Source organism: Canis lupus, chromosome 20, assembly GCF_003254725.2.
Source record: "Canis lupus dingo isolate Sandy chromosome 20, ASM325472v2, whole genome shotgun sequence".
NCBI classification, from domain to species: Eukaryota; Metazoa; Chordata; class Mammalia; order Carnivora; family Canidae; genus Canis; species Canis lupus.
Window position 1 is genome coordinate 2,284,200 of NC_064262.1, and position 18,844 is coordinate 2,303,043.

General features: G+C 53.0%; 1 protein-coding gene across 1 annotated transcript in view; it reads right to left on the reverse strand.

The window, feature by feature from the left end:
• Window positions 1-7,928: 7,928 nt before the first annotated feature.
• RUVBL1 (RuvB like AAA ATPase 1) overlaps window positions 7,929-18,844 on the reverse strand; it is a 41,843-nt gene continuing 30,927 nt past the window's right edge. Inside the window, exons 9-11 of the mRNA XM_025448135.3 lie at window positions 13,823-13,925; window positions 9,487-9,578; window positions 7,929-8,333 (exon numbers count right to left, since the gene is read on the reverse strand). Of these exons, the coding sequence (XP_025303920.1) occupies window positions 8,174-8,333; window positions 9,487-9,578; window positions 13,823-13,925 (355 nt within the window). The 3' untranslated portion in view covers window positions 7,929-8,173. The remainder of the gene's footprint in view (window positions 8,334-9,486; window positions 9,579-13,822; window positions 13,926-18,844) is intronic.

Here is an 18,844-nt window from a genome sequence, read left to right on the forward strand (position 1 = left end):
GAGAAGAGCTGGGTGTCCTTCGGGCGTGTGTGGGGCGTGATCAAGCCCTGGCCTCACCTGGGTGCAAGGTCCTCCTCACAAAGGCATTTTGTCCTGGTGGTGGGGTCAGCTGCGTGCCCAGAGTCTTAGTGAAGGGAAACTTGGGGGCCAGGCTGGGCTGGGCTGGCGTGCAGGCCGCCCTGAGGCCTTGCCAAGAACGGGGGAGAGGACCGGGGTACCATTGCCCTTGGCTGTGACCTCCGGCATCCCCGTACATCCAGTCACCGGTCAGCCAGACCCATGGCTAAGCCAGGAGTGTTTCCAGCCTGCCCCAGACCCCAGCATCCTGTGGGTGGTGGCAGCAGACGGGATGGTGCTCCCCTGGAATGGGCCATGCAGAAGTCTCCCCGAGGGTCTCCACTCCAAGGGGAACAGCAGACTACGTTTCCAGGGTAACAGGAGACAAAACTCCCCTCTCACCTGAGTTTTGGAGCCAACAAGCTTGTCCCAGACAGCCTCGCCCAAATGCTCGGTCACAGCCCCAGCCAGGCGCTTCCCGGGACTCCCAGGAGACAGGTGGGCCTTCCTAGCTGGGTGGTCCAGGGGACAGCCTTAGGCTTCGTCTTAAAAAACTTCAGATTTCTGAGGTGGCCTTGGGCCGGGGCAGGACGTACCTCAGGGCCCACCAGAGGGACAGGTGTCCGAGCACTGCCGTCCCCACCAAGCCTGCACCCCCACGAGGTGTGCGGCAGGCGGCCCCGTGCCCCCTCTGGCCTGCTGGCCACCGGGACAGCTCAGACCCAGGGCAGGAGCCAGGCAAGTAGACTGCGGAATGCCCAGGCCGGCAGGAGACCCGGCGGTGATGCCCAGAAACTCAAGTCGGGAGCTCCACGCCCAGAGAAGCACCACCTCATGCTCTCGCGGCCATGACCGTGGCTTGGTCAGAAGTCCTCAGGAGCTCAGGTTCAGGGGGAGGAGGTGCTCGAGCCTCCCGTCTCTGCCCGGGAGGTGGACCGAGCCCTAGGGGGGTGGGCATGCGACCACTGTCCAAGCCAACACTCGCTGTGAACTTCACCCCCGTGCCAGGCTCTGGAGAGTCCCAGGAGCGCCCGTTATTGGCAGTGCCTACCTCACTCCCCTGCCCCAAACATTCTGGGGCTTTCCATCACCCTGCCCCAGAGCCTTTGGCCAGCACCCCTCCACATCACCACTCTCTGCATCCAGCATCCAGCATTGGGCCCCTGGGGGTGAAGGGGTCAGGAGTGGATCCTACCCTTAACAGGCTCGTGCCCTAGCACTGGTTCTGCTGCGTCTGCCAAGCCTCTGGGCTCTCCCCGGTTCCCCTCAGTGCTTGGGGTGCCTGACAAATTCCTGTTCATCCTCCAAAGACCAGCTCAGCAAAGCTAGAGACGTCTAAATGCCCATCAGAAGATAAATTGCAGCAGCTCCTCCCATGGAAGGGACTTGGGACGATGTTCCTTATATGCTGTTAGAAGAACCTCCAAGAAAACTGCCAAGCAGCAGGAAGAGCCTGTGCTACTTTCTGTGTTTAAGAAGTTGGGGTGGAGGGTGGGGCTAAAGAACGCTGTGCCCCGGAAACAGGTCTCATGAATCTGAACATAAGCCAAGCCCATCCTACACCCAGCCCTTCCACTCCTGGGTATTTACACAAGAGAGATCCAAATCTGTGCCTCTACAAAGACCTACACAAGAATGTGGGGCGCCTGGCTGGCTGTTGGGGGAGCATGAAACTCGATCTCTGGGTTGTAAGTTCAAGCCCCACATTGGGTGTAGAGATTACATTAAAAAAAAAAAAAAAAAAGACTGTACATCACACACATTCTGTAACAACATCCACTATTTTATAAGAATATATTTGCTCAGGGGTTAACCATCTGCCTTCGGCTCAGGTCACAGTCCTGGGATCCTGGGACCAAGCCCCACATCAGGCTCCTTGCTCAACGGGGAGCCTGCTTCTCCCCCTGCCTCTGCCTGCTTCTACCCCTGCTTGTGCTGTCTCACTCTCTCTCTCAAAATCTGGGACACCAGGGTGGTTCAGCGGTTGAGCGTCTGCCTTAGGCTAAGGGTGTAATCCCGGGATCGAGTCCCGCGTCGGGCTCCCTGCAAGGAGCCTGCTTCTCCCTCTGCCTGTGTCTCTGCCTCTTCCTCTCTGTGTGTCTCTCATGAATAAATAAAATCTTTTAAAATAATGATAAATAAATTTTAAATATATTTGCTAAATATCGGAAAAGAATTAAAAATCCGACTGGCATCTTTAACATTTTTGTCTTAAAAAAAAGAAACTAGCTTATTCACAAAAGCTGGAAGGGAGGATGGGCCACACAGCCAGTAGGAGGTGAAGGGAGGGTGCGCGAGGGACCGCACAGCGGCATCCCCGGGAACCAGGACAGGACTCGGGAGCACGGGTCTGTCTGAAAGAAGCTGGTCGCAAGAGAGTGCAGACCGGCCGCCCCCGGAGCAGGCCCGCTGGGGCCACGGTGAGCATCCAGGACAGTGTCGTCTTCTCCGGTATGTCGGGGGCTAACCGGGAAGGGGCACAAGGGAACTTTCCGGGGTGACCGTAACATCTTTGATAGCGTCTGGGTTTCATTCGTCAAAAACTCGTGAGTTTTTGGCCCATTTGGGGTTAGCGCATTTCCTTGCGGACGAGTGTAACCTGAAAAGAAAAGCACCGAGACCGGACCCCCCGTGGCTGGAGGTACGCGGCGGCGTTCGGGGATGACGGCGCTGTTGGCTGCAGCTTCGGGGTGAAGAGCGGGCGAAGCGGGCTGGAGGGACGGAGGCGAGGAAGGGGGCGGCAGCGGGCAGGGCGCTCCCCGCAGCTCCCGCAACCGCGGAGGCCTGGCGCCCTTCGCCCCGTTGGGAGCCGCTGCGTGGGGTGCGCACTGGCTGGGACGCGCGGGCCGTCCGCGGAGGTCCGTGGAGCGAGGACGCGCAGGGAGACGAGCGCGCCTCAGCGGGCAGCTGCTTTGCGTCCTACACCTCGAGCCCCGAGCTGAAGGATCCGTCTAAGCACGCACCGGCACTTATGCAGGCGCGGGTCTCGCAGGGCGGCGGCGGCGGCGGCGGCGGGCGCGTCTGGCCGCGCGGGGGCGCTGCGGCTCCGCAGTCCGGGCGAGGCCCCGCGGACCCCGGGGAGCCCCAGGGACGACGGCTGGCGCTGGCCCCGCTGCCGCCCACCGGATGGGCCGCGGCTGGCCCGTCGCCCCCGCCCGCTCCCCCGGCCTGCCGGGCGCTGGCCTCGCCCTGCGCGCCCGTCACCTCCTCTGGGCGGCCCTCGGCGCCTGCCAGCAGCGTGAACCGAGCGTCCGAGCGTCCGGCCCCTCCCCTCCGCAGGCACCTCCCGGGGCGCCGGGGTGGCGGGAGGGCAGGGCAGTCGCCGGATGCGGCCCCGGGGCCATGGGGACCCAGGGCAGGGCTCTGCGTGGGCGGCCGCGGCTGGGACCGTGCGGGAGCCGGGGCCGGGGTCGGGGTCACAGCCGCGGCCGCCGCCCCCCAACCCGCCGCGGGGTCCCCGCCGACGCGCGCTCGCGGCGAGCAGCCGGGGCGGGAGCGCGGCGCGCTGGGCCCGCGGCAGGTGGCCCCTCCCCTCCCCTCCGCCCCCTTCCCCCTTCCCTCCCCCCGCCCCGCCCCGCCCCGCCCCGCCCCGCCGCGCCGCGCCGCTGCCCGCGTCCCCATTAATCACGCGGCGCTGACGGCGCCGATGTGCGCGCGGGCGGGGGCGGGGACGGGGACGGGGACGCGGACGGCGGGTGACGGAGCGGGCAATCGGCGGGCGCCCATCGGCCCATCTTATCGCGCCGGCCCAGCCGCCGCCCGCCGCGCGCCGCCCATTGATCGCGCGGGCCGGGGCCGGGGGTCAGCGCGGGCCGGGCCGGCCTGACAGCCGCATCCATCGCCGCCCAGACGCGCGCTGATGGCCGCACGGGCGGCGCGGCCGGGCCATTAATCACCGCGCCTGCCGCCGGCGACGGGGAGGGGCACGGGGAGGGGCACGGGGAGGGGCACGGGGAGGGGCACGGGGCCGGCCGCCAGCCAGCACCCCCCGCCCCCCCGCCCCTTCCCCGCACCCGGGGCAGGCTCCCGGGGGGCCCGCCGGCAGGGGTGACTGGGCGGGGGAGGGGAGCGCCCAGCAGGCGGGCCCAGGTGGGGACGGGGACCGGAGACCGAAAGGGGGGCTTGGCCTGGCCGGGCCCTGCCTACCGCTGGGCTGGAACCGGGGCGCTGCCACTCGTCCCCTCGAGCCACTCCAGCCCTGGCTGGGCCTCGGGGATGGGAGGGGCAGCACATTGGTTCTGCAAGTTGTGGACACAGAGGGAAAAGCTCATGTCTTGGCCAGTTCTCTCCTCTGCTCTAGACCTTGCGTGGCCCTGAGCGGGAGCTTGTCCCTCTGGGCCTCAGAGAAGGGTCCAGAAACCTGGGATTTCTAGGCCTTTCCAAGGGCCCACTGCCTGAGCTAGGGAGGGGTGGGGCCCAGCCAGCTTCTGCCTCCTGTTGGATGAACTATCTTCTCTTCTCCCAAGTGGGGTAAGGCTTGGGAACTCTGCTGAATTCTAGTATTTGGCATGCATGATGCAGCCACACAGCACCTCACCATGTCCCCACATCCATCTAATGGGATACAACTGCCCCCCCCTTATAGATGAGGAAACCTAAGCTCAAAGGAGGCGGCCTCATCAGGACCAAGGAAGGGCTAAACCCAATCAAAACCACATCCCTGTGGGCCATGTGCCCAGAACCTGGCTGCTCCTGTCCCCCACCTGTCACCAGTCTGGGACCCCTTTAACAGCAGGAGGGACCAGCTGCGCATCTCCAGGACTGGCCCTGGGGCGGGGGGGGGGTGCAGAGAACTGCGGCGGGGTGGCCAGTTACTGCTTTCCTGGCCAAAAGCCCACGGACCCTGGGGTCAGATACGGAGACCAGCAGGGAGCACACCACCACTGGGCAGCTCGGTTTTATTAGAAAAACGTTGAGGAAGGTTTGCTCGCCAAGTCCTTTTCTGGTGTGACACTTCCATCTATCTGTTTAGTCCTAAAAAACACAACATCGTTTTAAGCAGTCCAGGGAGAACACCCTAAGAGGCGTGGTGGTGAGCAGGCATTTGGGCTGCAAAGGGCTGGGGGCAGGACTGGGGGCACGGGTCCTTCAGGAGCCCTTCCACATTCCTAGGCGTCTCTGCAGCTTCAGGGCCATTAGCCCAAGAAGCGAGCTGGGATTTACATGCAAACACTCCCCCTCGGAGCCCAGTGGGCTTGCCCGGGGAGGCCAGAAAGCCAGGGCCCAGAGCCTGGAATAGCAGCAGCCTCTTCTATGACCAGCCCCCACCCTGACTCACTTTAATATTACAACAATTTTTCACGCCAGAGCTGAAATAGTGCAAAAAATGGGGCTGCTGTAATTGTTGTCAGATTGTGTGTCAGCCTGATAAGATGTAACAAATATTTTCCTCCCCACCAGGGTCTGTTTCCCTCTTGGTAATGGATGGAGAAACTTCTCATAGTCGGCGAGGGATTGGTTGTAAAAACTTCGCCTGGAAGATTAATGTAATAATCACAGGCCTTGCTGGAAAAAATAGAAGGAAAATTAAAATAACCCAACCTTCCTACCTATCCAGAACCATCTCCCTCACTGGAGCACAGATGAGCGAGGTGGGCCAGCTCCCTAAGCACCGCCAAGGCCAGGATCCCTGAGGAGCAGGACCAAGGGGCTATGACCACACACCCCCTCCTCACCAAGACTGCTCTGGCCATCGGGGATCCCTGAGCAGCTGCAAGGACTGTCCTAACCTGTGCCTTTGACGTTTGCCAGCATCACTGCCGCTAGCCTGCTCCTCAAATGCTGTGGAAGGTTTGGGGGCTGCGGGAAGAGATCCCTCTGGGGCAGAGCCACTGTCCTCACACCTGACCCTGCTCACCTCACCTGTCTGCTACAGGGCTCGGACTGCGAAGGCCTTGCCGACCACTCACACACTGAGGCACGTGGTATGGCCAGGGGGTGATGAGCCCGGAGTCTAGCCAGTCTAACTAAATCCTGGTTCCACCTCTTACTAGCTAGGCAGGTAACTAAACCTGCACCACTCTCTTAGGGCCACAGGGCCACCGTGAGAACACAGAAGGAAACGGAAAGCAGTGACACAGGCTCTAGTACTTAATAGCTCTTGCCACACCTTAGATGTGTGATTTTTTTTTTTAAAGATTTTATTTATTCACGAGAGACACAGAGAGAGAGAGAGAGAAAGAGAGAGGCAGAGACGCAGGTAGAGGGAGAAGCAGGCTCCATTCAGGGAGCCCGACGTGGGACTCGATCCCTGGTCTCCAGGATCAGGCCCTGGGCTGAAGGCAGTGCTAAACCACTGAGCCACCGGGGTGCCCGTGATTCTTCTTTACTCATGTGCCTTGAGGTGGGAGGAACCAGACCCAGGCACCAGCAGAAAGGACATGGGCAGCCGGGCAGGCTGCAGTGCTCAGCCGGGACTTCAGGAAGCGTCCCACCATCCCCCAGCAAACTTGGGTCTCCTCACCGCCCCCCCAAGACCCCATGGGGGCAATTCCCTCAAGGGCCAGGCCACAGAAGATCCAACAGGGACTGGCAGGGGCTTCCTGAGGGCGGAAGTGTGGCCAGGGAACTCTTGGGAGGCCCTAGATGGACGCCCACAGCATGACCTCAGCCCTCTTGCCTGCCGCATCCCATACATGCTCAGGTGGGCTATCACTCCTGGGACACCAGTAGCGCCTGCCCCACAAGGCCCTCATGGCTAACTGGGATGCAAGCCCTGACTGGATCAAGATCCCTGTCTTGGTTGGTTCCCTCTCCTGCACATTAAGAGCACAGAAACCCTGCCCATGTGGGCAGAGAACCAAATGATGAGCCTTTACTGAGGCTTGGTGGCTATGCCAGATGACAAGGACCAGACGGGCAGAGGGAGGGAGCTGTGGCTCATCCTAGCAGATGGAATGTTCCACTGTGGTGTCTGTCAGGGCTGCCATTTCCCTTCCTCTCCAGGGGCTGAAAGCCCCACTCGGTGGACAAACGTGTCAGAGGGACACAGGAGCCAACCAAAAGAGCGCTCAATGGCCAAAGACAGAAAATAACAGTATTGGATTATAACCCCAAGTATATACGTATCCCTGATCCATACTGATATGCACGATGGAGTAAATACACAAATGGGAGAGAATGGGGAGAACAGATCCCTCCTGTACAGAATCCCGGAGAATTTATGTAGATACCCTGGCTTTGGGGAGAGGGAGCAGGGGGGCGCCTGGGCGGCTCAGTCCGTTACGCATCTGCCTTGGGCTCAGGTCATGATCCCAGGTCCTGAGATCGAGTCCTGTATCAGGCTCCCTGCTCAGCAGGCAACCTGCTCTCCCTCTGCACCTCTCCCCCATTCACCCCTGTGCACTCTCTTTCTTTCCCCCAAGTAAATAAATAAAATCTTAAAATAAAAAAGAGAGATGGAGCAGAACTCCCCAGCCTTACACGGGGGTTGTACTTAGGACTCCTTCCAAAGAGGACAATACATTGGGGGACAAGAAAAACCTGACGCCCAGTACCACAGCCAGGTAACTGCGGCCCGCTGTCAACAGCATGAGGCCATGCTGACACACACACACACCCTCGATGCGGTGTGACAGCAATGGCACCACACCTCTGTGGTCTGCCAAGAACCCACGACCCCAGGTAATTGTGAGAAAGACATCACCAAACCCCGCTGAGGAACTCGACAGCGCTCCTCCACCAGCAGGTCAGCAAAAACCACGATTGGGGAGGGCCCCACAGATTAACACCGGCTCATCAGACGGACAGTACAGTAGGACGTTAACCAGGCAAAGCGGGGCCTCCCTGTACGGTCTTCGCAACAATCCTAGAAATCTATATCTGTTCTAAAATACAAAGTTTATTTTTAAAAAATTAAGAGAAACAGGTAATCAAAATAACCTACAAGATTTTATTAGAAAACACGCCAGGTGAGGCAGGGTTCCTTCAAAGCCACTGCAGAAGTTACGATAATTTAAAAAGACCCTTTCCCCACTGAACTGGTGGTGCCGCCAGCCACGGCCGAAGGGGGACAGAGCTGAGCGCAGTGCGAGCCCCCCCCCCCCCCCCCCCCCCGGCCCACAGGCTACACCCAGCCAAGCCCTCCAGGTGTCTCTCGAAGGGAACCTTGGCCGTCTCACTTCATGTACTTATCCTGCTGGTCAGCCAGGATCTTGGCCGAGGACTTGGCATCGTAGAAGAGCTCACTGATCTCCTCGACGTGCTCTTTCTCGATGCTGTCCTTCCCATTGATCTTAGCCAGCAAGTTGGCGGGGGTGAGGAGCTGCACGGAGTACCTGGAGTGACAGCGGCCAGGGCAGGAGTGAGATGGGACGCAGGGGAAGCCCCCTTGCCACACCAGCAAGACCTGTTGTCGCGACCCCATCAGGAGGGCCACAGGTCACCAGCATGACACATCATAGCCCCAAATCTCAGTCAGTGTACAAGTTCTCTGACAGGCTGTAACTGCACTGCTACGTGAAAGAGGCCACAGGGGCGTCTGGCTGGCTTAGTCGGTAGAGCATGCAACTCTTGATCTTGGGGCTGTTTGAGCCCCGTATAGGGGGTAGAGGTTACTTAACAAAAAAATCTTTCTGGGGCACCCGAGTGACTCAATCAGTTAAACATCCAACTCGATCTCAGCTCAGGTTTTGATCTCAGAGGCATGAGTTCAAGCCCTATATTAGGTTCCATACCCAATGTGGAGCCCCCTTAGATATTAAGTAAAATATTTAAAAAGGGGGTGGGGGGACACAAACTGTGGTACACACAGGTGCAAGCCAAGTGAACATGGCAGGCAGATGAACACACAGTCAAAAAAGGCACCTTCTCCCTGCAAAGGCATGAAACTCAGAGGAGTTTTTAAAGCCCTGTTCCCCCAAATAAAACAGCTTGCAATTCTGCTTCAACCTGGAGCAAGGAATAGACTCAAAGGAAAACAGGGAACTAGGGACTGGTTAGGGGCTATGAGATCAGTCAGGACACTGAGAGGGGCATCGTCTGCATAAGCAGTTGGCTTTGGGCCACTGGTGAAGAGTCAGGAGAGCAATCTGTGTCCACATTCCTCCTTCCCCCTCCCCTAAACCCATTCCCACCCTCCGCACCATGAAGAGCCCCTGGCCAGTGAGCCATCTGCTTTCGACCCTGATCTCCGGATTGTCCATCTCCTCCACCACAGAGGCTGGTAAGCTCTCCACACAGGGGACCATCTGCTCCGGGACAGGGGACCTAACCTGTCACTCTAGCTCTATAAGCACCATCACCTAAATATTCTGCATTCTAAATCACAGTGCCTAGGACAACCTCCGTCAAAGCAGTGAGAGCAGACGTGGTCCTGTGCCTTATGAGAGGGACCTGCCTTTATGCCCCAGAATGGGCCTGACGGTGGCCCCAGAGGGCTGCTGGGCAGGCACCAGCAGGTGGGGAGCAGCTCTAGGCAGATGTGCTCACCTCAGAGTCGTCTTGGTACCAATCTCCCCCAGGTGGTTCAGTGCCTCCTCACTGATGTTGATTCCTTCTGTCTGGGCTCGGATTTTAATGATCTTTTGGAGGAAAAAGACCATGATCAACAGTGACCAACCAAGTGTCCCCTTTAACATGTGCTTTAAAAACAACTTTGTCCCATGTGTCTTGTCCTGCATCATCGGTGCCAAAGAGGCCCAAATCCAGGCTGGAAGGGCAGAGAGCTGGCCTCCGCCCAGGACTGCTGGCCTTGCACACATCCGGGCACTAGCCACACGACATTCTGTGTGAATAGCTTACAGCCAGAGTTCACAGTGACTAGAAGGTGGCTGGTACCCCTCAAAGCATGTGCCAGGGTGGCTCAGTGCCTGCCTCCTCAGCCTCCCTAATGCAGTCCCTAGATCTAGAGAACACAGGCCCCTCAGAAACCTGCCACGGGCTCCCTCAAGGGCTCTAACCTTCCTCCCCAGCATGGCACCACCACCTACAAGCACTCAGGGAAGAGACATCTTTTATTTGCTTGATAAATACGAAGGTTAAATAAATCAAAAAAGTTACTTTTAAAGATTTACCAGCCCTCATAACATCACTCGGAGATATCTAATCTATCATGAAGAAGCTGATGCTTGTTGCAGTTTGAAGATCCTGGTGAAGTTGGAGGGGAGGCAAGCTGGCGGCGGAGCTGCTATAACACAAGTGGCACCGGGATCCTGCAGGCGCACCAGCACTGAGTGATAAGGGGCAGCTGGGATAATGATGTTGTGTGTTGGGGAGCCGAGATAACTCGAGGACTTCGAGCCTCATATAATACAGGAATTTTTCACTTTGGCAGCTTCGTAAACAAGATATCATGAAGCCCTTGTTTAAATTAAAGCCGTAAAAACACCCGAGGTAGAGGCATAGGAAACGGGAAAGACTGAGCCCCTAGCAAAAGCCTTGTAAGGGGAAGACAGGGACCAGAGGCTTAGGAGCCGGACTCTTTGCACTAGCCCTGCGGCTCTCAGGCAGACACCTGTGGGGGCAGGCAGCTCAGTGTCTGGAACTCTGGCAAGGGCACTTGGCATATCAGCTGCTGTGAATGGGAACGTCCTGCTCCAGAGGAAAGCCAGGATTCGCAGAACTGGACCAGGGCAGGGACCAAGATAGATGAGGTCACATGAGCCAGGGCAGTTGGACCCTCTGCCGCAGGCCACTGGTGCCACCAGGGCAGAGGGCAGATGTCCGCAGGGAAATTTCATTTGGTCAAAAGAGACTCAGAACTTAAGACTTCTGTGTGAAATGTCCCCAATTTCTAAATGTTGGCAACTTGCTCAAGTAATTCATAGAACTTTTCTGTTCAGCCAGTGGGCTGCGGGTACGACCTCTGTCAAGACTCTTAGCTTGTGCATGAGGAGTTCCACCATCTACGGTTGAAAGCTAAATGTAGCCAAGAAGAGAGAAGTTACTGGATAGGCATAAGGATGGCACAAAAAGGAGCTGGGAGAGAGATCCCTGCTCCTGGCTCCAATCACAGGACTCCTCTCTGACCACAACAGCCAGAGCCAGGTAGGTTTGTGCTCCAACAGAAAAGGGCTTTTCACTGACAGCTGGAATTAAAGAAACCTCCAGCTCCTGCCAAGAAAAATGTCCTCCAGGGGCCATCCGAAACTCTGAGATGCAAATACTAAATCTGGGAGCCTGGTCAAGGGAGAGCTTTAGCCCAGAGCAACTGGCCTTCAGCGAGTTGCACAGCATTTGAAAGTTGGGCTTCAGGAATGTCAGGGCCACTCCACGCTCTCTCTCTCTCTCTCTCTCTCTCTCTCTCTCTCGAGGTCAGAGCAATCCCAAGAGCTCCAGTTTCAGACTGCTCAGAAACGGACAGTTCATAAATTAGATCTTTAATCATTTAATAACCTGCAAGGATAGTTTATGAGGGTGTCGGCACTGATGGCAGAGTACACAAGTTACATTTACTTTGTTTTTTAAAAAATCTACCTCAGGCTCCAGTAAAAATGCTGAGGTTATCCCTTGAACCCACCAGAACAAAGCAATGCTCATCCTGGCAGCTGGTCTGACCTCTGCTCACACAAGAGAAAGCCTGAAAAGAGGCCCTCCTGATTGAGCAAAGATGGGAACCAGCCCAGGAGCCAGAGGCATACTGCAGAACAGTCCAGGAGAGCTCAGACCGAGCGCTCAACAAAGGTGAGGCAACAAAGGTGAACTGGAGGCAACCAAAGTGAACTGGCTCTGAGTAGGGTCCCAGCTCAGCAGCTTATCTCTGTGACCACAGGACCCTCGTCGTTCGGGAGCCTCAAAGCCCGGTTACTGGGAGCTGCTGTAAGGCTCCCAGCAGGTGACAGTGAGCACCTATAAGTAATTAGTAGCAGTAATAATAGCTGCGCTGGGACAAAGGATGGCCAGCCTAGTCCCCTCTCTCCTGTTAGTCACTTAGTCCTCAAAACAACCTGGAAAAGAGAGAGCGGACCTTCCGGAGGACGAAGGCAGCCAAGGACCACACAGGTACGCCAATAGCTCAAGTCACTAGGCCATGAAGCACCATGAGGCTGCCCTCCACGGTAAGGATGGGGATGTGACCAACCTCTCCTTTGCTTCTGCCTATGCTTCTGTTCAGTGAATGCCTTGGCTTCAACCTAGCATTCATCTAGGAGCCGGAGACCATGATCTGGTGACAAGGCTCCGGCCATGGACACTGTGTCCTAAACAATGTGCCACGGCCACCCTGTACTGTCACCACTCTGGTGTTCTGTTGGTCTCCAGCTCCCTGCATCACCACAGTACTGGCGAGTGCTGGTCAAGAATAAACAGCAGCAGGGTCGGGCTAGGGGGCCACGGGGAGCAGTGGGACTGCCAGGGAGTGCCCTGGACAGGCCCTCTGAGCTCCCAAAAGAAAGCCCTGCTAACAAACTGCCACTGGGAATCCACCTCTAACTGAGCTACTTCTAGCAAGTGGGAGCTGGTGGCCCCAGTGATTAAGAACATGGGCTTCTAGACCAGGCAGCCTGGACTCCAGTTTGTCAGTCCTGTCACCTACTGGCTTTATGAACTTGGGCAGATAAGTGGGCCTGGGTCTCCTCATCCTCATCTTTAAGAATACAGTGATAATAGCTCTCCCACCTCACAGGTACTGGGGATCAAATGGAATTATGCTGGCTAAGCACGCCCATGGTTTTAGCATGACATCCAATAAAGAAGACCTGCAGTATGTGAGAGGAGAGGGTCAAGGCACAGCCTGTCGACACATCAGTGCGCCCCTGGTCCACCTGCCCCGTAGCCACCCAGACCCACAGTGAGAGATCTAAGTTGGCAGCAAGACCCTCTGGGGCAAGGGTGGGCAGGGCAGGAGCACAGCAGTGCTGCTCAGTGGGACACCTACCTACGGCATAACCTATCACTGTCTGGTTCTGCATCCTGGACTTGCCACTCAGGGACTGAGCCATCCACAGGAAGAGGGATGTTCAAGGACTAGCTGGCAGTACCAGTAAGAGGACTAGAAATTCTAAGTGTAAAGTGCCTGCGCATGTGGTGTTTCAACTCCAGATCAAGCAAAAGACAGTCCCATAGGGAGACCTGGGACAGGGCCCCTTGGGGTAAGGCCTGACCTCAGACACTCGTGTCATCTCCCACCTCAAGCTTAATGCAAATTCAGCTTGCATGGAATTTGAGCATATACTCTGTGTCAGATACACCTCCTTCAGCCTCTTACAGGCTGGTTTTAGGACCTCCACTTCCCGGTGCCCCTCTAAGCTGTATGACCCTGCTTCACCATCATTTCTATGGCCTCCACAGTCCCCAGAAAACCTACCACTAGTCACACTGGTCACAGCAGGTAGGCCCTCGCTCCCCTCCAGCTTTTGTGCCCTGTTGGAGCCAGCCTGCTATGGGTTCTGGTGGGACAGAGCACTTGGCTTCACCTACTCAGAAGAGGCCTCAGACAGGGCCTGGCCTGGACAGCAAGAGCTACCACTAAATCCTATTTTACTGGCTCTGTCCTACATCATGGGTGCCCTCCATGATGGCTGTCCTCAAGTTGATTTTTTCACTATGCCTTTCCTAAAATTTAAAGAATGGATATAGTAGTGGAGACAACAGCCAAGACCACAAGCAGCTAAGGTTTGGAAACACCTCAGGCAATGTCTCATCAGCCCACCCGTCTTTCAGATGGGGAGACTGAAGGTCTGGAGGACTGTGACTTGCCCAAGGCCAGCAGGTGAAGTGCTGGGATGTGGTGGGAGCCAGGCCTGTGCTGTAGATACTGGCACAGCACCAGGGAATGCTGGGAACAAATGAGGGGAGAAGAGGGAAGGGTGAGGGAAGAGAGACTCACCTGTTTCATTTCCTGTGGGGTGTACAGCATGGTCCGGATGATCATCACACGGTCCAGAAGGTCAAGAGGAATGCCATGAGGAGAAGTGATGTCCTCAGTACCTCTGCAAGGGTCCAAATGATCACATCACCCAGGCCTCTCTGAGATCAGAAACTAGACACTGGAAACATAGCTGAGGTACTCACAATGACAAAGCAGCCAATTCACATCCTGAGTTAAGCCATGACCACAAAGTAAACAAACTAACATTCAGGTGGTATAAAAAACAACTTCATTGTTTTAGCAAATATCAATATAAGAGGAAATTTTGGGAAAGAGGAAAAAAAAAAACACCTAAAATCCTATTAAAAATATTCACATAGGGCAGCCCCGGTGGCGCAGCAGTTTAGTGCCGCCTGCAGCCCAGGGTGTGATCCTGGGGACCCAGGATCGAGTCCCGCGTCAGGCTTCCGGCATGGAGCCTGCTTCTCCCCCTCTGCCTGTGTCTCTGCCTCTATCAGTCTCTGAATAAATAAATCTTTTAAAAAAAAATTCATATAGATATTTACCAAATTTTCATAAAGATGGCTTTCTAAGTCACACTAAGTGTGTAGATTTCTTGCTTTTGTCCATGTTTTTTCAGTCTTAATAATCCATCAAGGGGGCACCTGGGTGGCTCAGTTGGTACAGCATTTGCCTTTGACTTGGGTCATTATCTTGGGGTCCTGGGATAGAGCCCTGTGTCAGGCTCCCTGCGCAGCGGGAAGTCTGTTTCTCCCTTTGCCCTTCCCCACCCCCCAGCTCATGCATGTGCTCTCTCACTCACTATCATTCATTCATACATACATAATTAAATACCTTAAAAATAATAATAACTCATCAAGTATTTTCCTTAACAAAACTGTTGGACATTTAGGTAGTTTCCAATTGTTGCTATTATTAATGATGTTTCATAAGCAATTTCATGGCATGAACATTTCTTCAGCAAATTTCAGAGTGCCTGACACAATCTGGAATATCTATTTGAATAAATGAATGAGTGAACTAATTTACAAGCTACATGAGTGATCTGATCTCACTGCATTGTAACCAGCACAGGGTATTCTAATTCTTAAATATTTTGCTGCTTTAATGGTTTAGAAAAAGAAAGGGTGACACTCTGAATTCACATTTCCTTGATTACTAATGAATCATTTGAATGTTTCCCTTATATCCATTAATCATTTTCTTTCTTTTGGGAATTAATCGTGTCCTTTGTGTCTCCGTTTCTCTCAAATCCATAGCTAAACCATACGCGAAGAGTGGCCCCAGAGAGGAGCCCTGTCAATCCATGAGGCCAACAAGACACCAGCTGTCCCACAGGATGTGCGCCGAGCAAACCTCGTAGCACACGAGGTCGGCTTCCACACAGTGTCTGGAAGCCCAATGTGCTCTGGGCTCCTGCTCCAGAGTCCAGAAGTCATAGCAGCAGATCCACATCAGCACTGTCTCTGACATTCCCACACTTAGGCCAGACTGCAGAGCCTAGGGCCCTAACTTATCAATAGAACAGCAAATAAGGCAGGTCATTTGGATTTAGTTGTTAATATTATCAGAATATTCAGTTTCAATTATAAGTGAGCATTCAAGAAATACAGCTTCAGTAAAGAAATCTAGCTGTTAAAATCCTATCCAGTCAGTTGAAGTATAAATTTCTCTTGGAAATTCTTTTTTTTAGATTTTATTCATTTATTTGGGAGAGAGAGACAGATAGCAAGAGAGAACATGAGCTGGGAGGAGGAGAAGCAGCCTCCCCGCTGAGCAGGGAGCCCGATGTGGCGCTCCATCCCAGGACCCTGAGATCATGACCTGAGCCGAAGGCAGATGCTTAACCAACTGAGCCACTCAGGCGCCCCTCTCTTGGGAATTCTTTAAAAGATCTTAACATTGCCATGTTAAAATATCCCAAACTCTGTAACACTCATGGTAAATTATCTTCGATTCAGACGTAAAATGTTAGAAGAAAAACGAAGCACTCCCTAATCAAACTTCAACACTGCAGAAGAGCCACCAGGTCCCTGCAGGCTCAGCCTGGATGTGTGAACTTAATGTGAAGATGAGAAATGACAGAGCTTTGAGGCAGATTACATGCTTATGAGCAACACTGAAATATGCTATTAGGAGATGTGGGAGAGACTGTGACCATTATAGAAATTAACAAGGACACATGCAAAGAGACATGTAAATCAACAAAACGGAATATTACAAAGCCCTTTGTCCAGGGAGATGGTGTTGTACTAGTTGCCCCTCCATGGAGAGGTGGCTGAAACGAAGAATTTATTGTGTATGTAACTCAGGAGAGTTTCTGTATGATCGCCTCCTTACACATAGAAGACACTCAGATGAGAAACCTGTGTATGTTCTGATATTAAGAACCAAGGATTCTTGCACTCCTGAAAGGAGCTGATTTGCAGATAACCTACAAATTCTTAAGCTAAAGGGCATTTTTGTTTTTCTCCAACCTTTCCAATAAAGGTGCTCACCAAAAAACAAAGAACTCTTTTCAGGCCATCTGCTCTATTATTTTTTTTTTCTAGATAATTTCTGATTTTTTTCTTTTAATTGAATTTGATGTTTCCTTTTTTAATGCAAAAAAAAAAAGGAAAAAAGAAAAAAATTCTTATAGTTTTGAATCTACAAAACTAAAAATTTAAACAAAAAAGTCTGCTCAAAGGTTGTTAAGCATTTTTTTAGGAATTAAAGCCAAAACATATGTCTAAGCTATGAATCTCAGGTACAAAGTTTCTTTTAGAAAACATGCTAGTAAATGGTTTCTGGGATTCTACTCTGCAAGAGTCCCACAAAAGGGTCTGTCACATGGCTTGTGAAATGAGCCAGGGAAGGGAAGCCCTACTTAGCAGTGCTCCTTGTGGGTGATGAGTCCAGAAGGAGCTCTCTGTTCAGAGCAATCACTATTTGACAAGGCCGCCGTAACTATCATATTAGATTATAAAATTGCTAATAATAAACTAATAATTACATTTTGGCTAAAATTGCAGGTTTATTCTTGTACCCAGAGACTTCTTTCTGGCTCTGGTGTCAGCCCAATATTGATTTCACCATTAGGCCATTATGACAATTGTTCAAACTGTGTTAATGCTGTGCCTCTTCCAGATATACAGTTTTGGGCTATGATGCCATAGGCCTAATTCTATCCAATATGGGGATCCAATATGGTCTATCTGCAAGAACATAGTCATTGCACTTCTTGAAATTTATCATACAGCTACACTTACAAGTGCAAATGGTTGACTCATTTGCGAATGCTTCCATCTTACAACTCAGGGTTCCTCCACTGAGACACTTTGACATTATGGACCAAGTTTTTTGGAGGGGATTTTCCTGTGCATGTAGGATGTTCAGTAGCATCTCTGGCCTCTACCCATTAAATGCCAGTAGCACCCAAAGTCATAACAAGTATAAATGTCCCCGGCTGAGAATCATTGCCTGACTGCTTCTTTACATAACCCGTGACTGGAGGGACACAGATAAAGCTTTTCTGATGACAGGAAGCGTAGTGGATAACACCTCTCTGGGTAATATGAAGGGTAACTCCCCTAAATGTACTGCCCCCTGGCTCTGTGGACACAAGACCAAGAGTACTAAGAAATCCATTTGCTTTTTTGATGAGGTTGCCCAATGAAAACCCAACAGTCGATGAAAAACAAACGGTCCTGGGACAGCTGGACATCCACATGTAAAAGAGTGAAGCTAGACATACTTCTTCCTTATACTATATACAAACCAATTTTTTTTTTAAGATTTTATTTATTTGAGAGAGAGGAGGGAGGAGTAGAAGGAGGGAGAGAGTGAGTGATCACAGGTGAGCACAGAGGGAGAGGGAAAAGCAGACTCCCTGTTGAGCAGCATCCGATGTGGGACTTGATCCGAGGACCCAGAGATCATGACCTGAGCCAAAGGCAGACACTTAACCAACTGAGCCACCCAGCGCCCCTATACTATATACAAAATTAACCACAAATGATCATAAACCTTAGTATAAGAGCTAAAAGAGACTACAGAACGCTTAGAAGAGCTCACAGGTATAAATCTTTGTGCCTTAAATTAGTCATGGTATCTCAGCTATGAGACCAAAAACACACACAACCAAAGAAATAACAGGAAACTGGACTGTATCAAAACTTAAAGATACTCTCAAGAAACTGAAAAAACCACCAACAGGATGGAAGGAAATATTTGCAAATCATACAACTGGTAAGGATCTAGTATCGAGAATATATAAGGAATTCTTATAACTCACTAAAAGACAACCTGAATTTTTTTTAAAAATTGGCAAATGAGGGATGCCTGGGTGGCTCAGTGGTTGAGCGTCTGCCTTTGGCTCAGGGCATGATCATAGAGTCCTAGGATGAAGCCCCAGATCGGGCTCCCTTCATGGAGCCTGCTTCTCCCTCTGCCTGTGTCTCTGCCTCTCTCTGTCTCTCTCATGAATAAATAAATAAAATATTTAAAGAAAAATTGGCAAATGACAGTAACAGAAAATTCTCCCAAGTAGATGAACAAATGGCTGATAAACCATGAAAGGATGCTCAAATTCAGTAGCCAAATGCAAATCAAAACCACAGTGAGCTACCTATAAAAGACAGACAGGAACAAGTGTCATCGAGGATAAGGACTCCTCAGACACTGCTGGTGAAAATGGTGTAGTCACTGTGGAAAGCAGTTTGGCAGGTCCTTGAAAGGTTAAAAAGAGTTCCCATCTGACCCACCAAATCCACTGATAGGTATGTCCCCAAGAGAAATAAAAACCAAAGTCTACATAAAAAGTTGTACACAGGGCAGCCCCAGTGGCTCGGCGGTTTAGCGCTGCCTTCGGCCCTGGGTGTGATCCTGGAGACCTGGGATCGAGTCCCGTGTCGGGCTCCCTGCGTGGAGCCTGCTTCTCCCTCTGCCTGTGTCTCTGCCTCTCTCTCGCTCTCTCTCTGTGTGCCTCTCATGAATAAATGAATAAAATCTTAAAAAAAAAAAAAGTTGTACACAAAT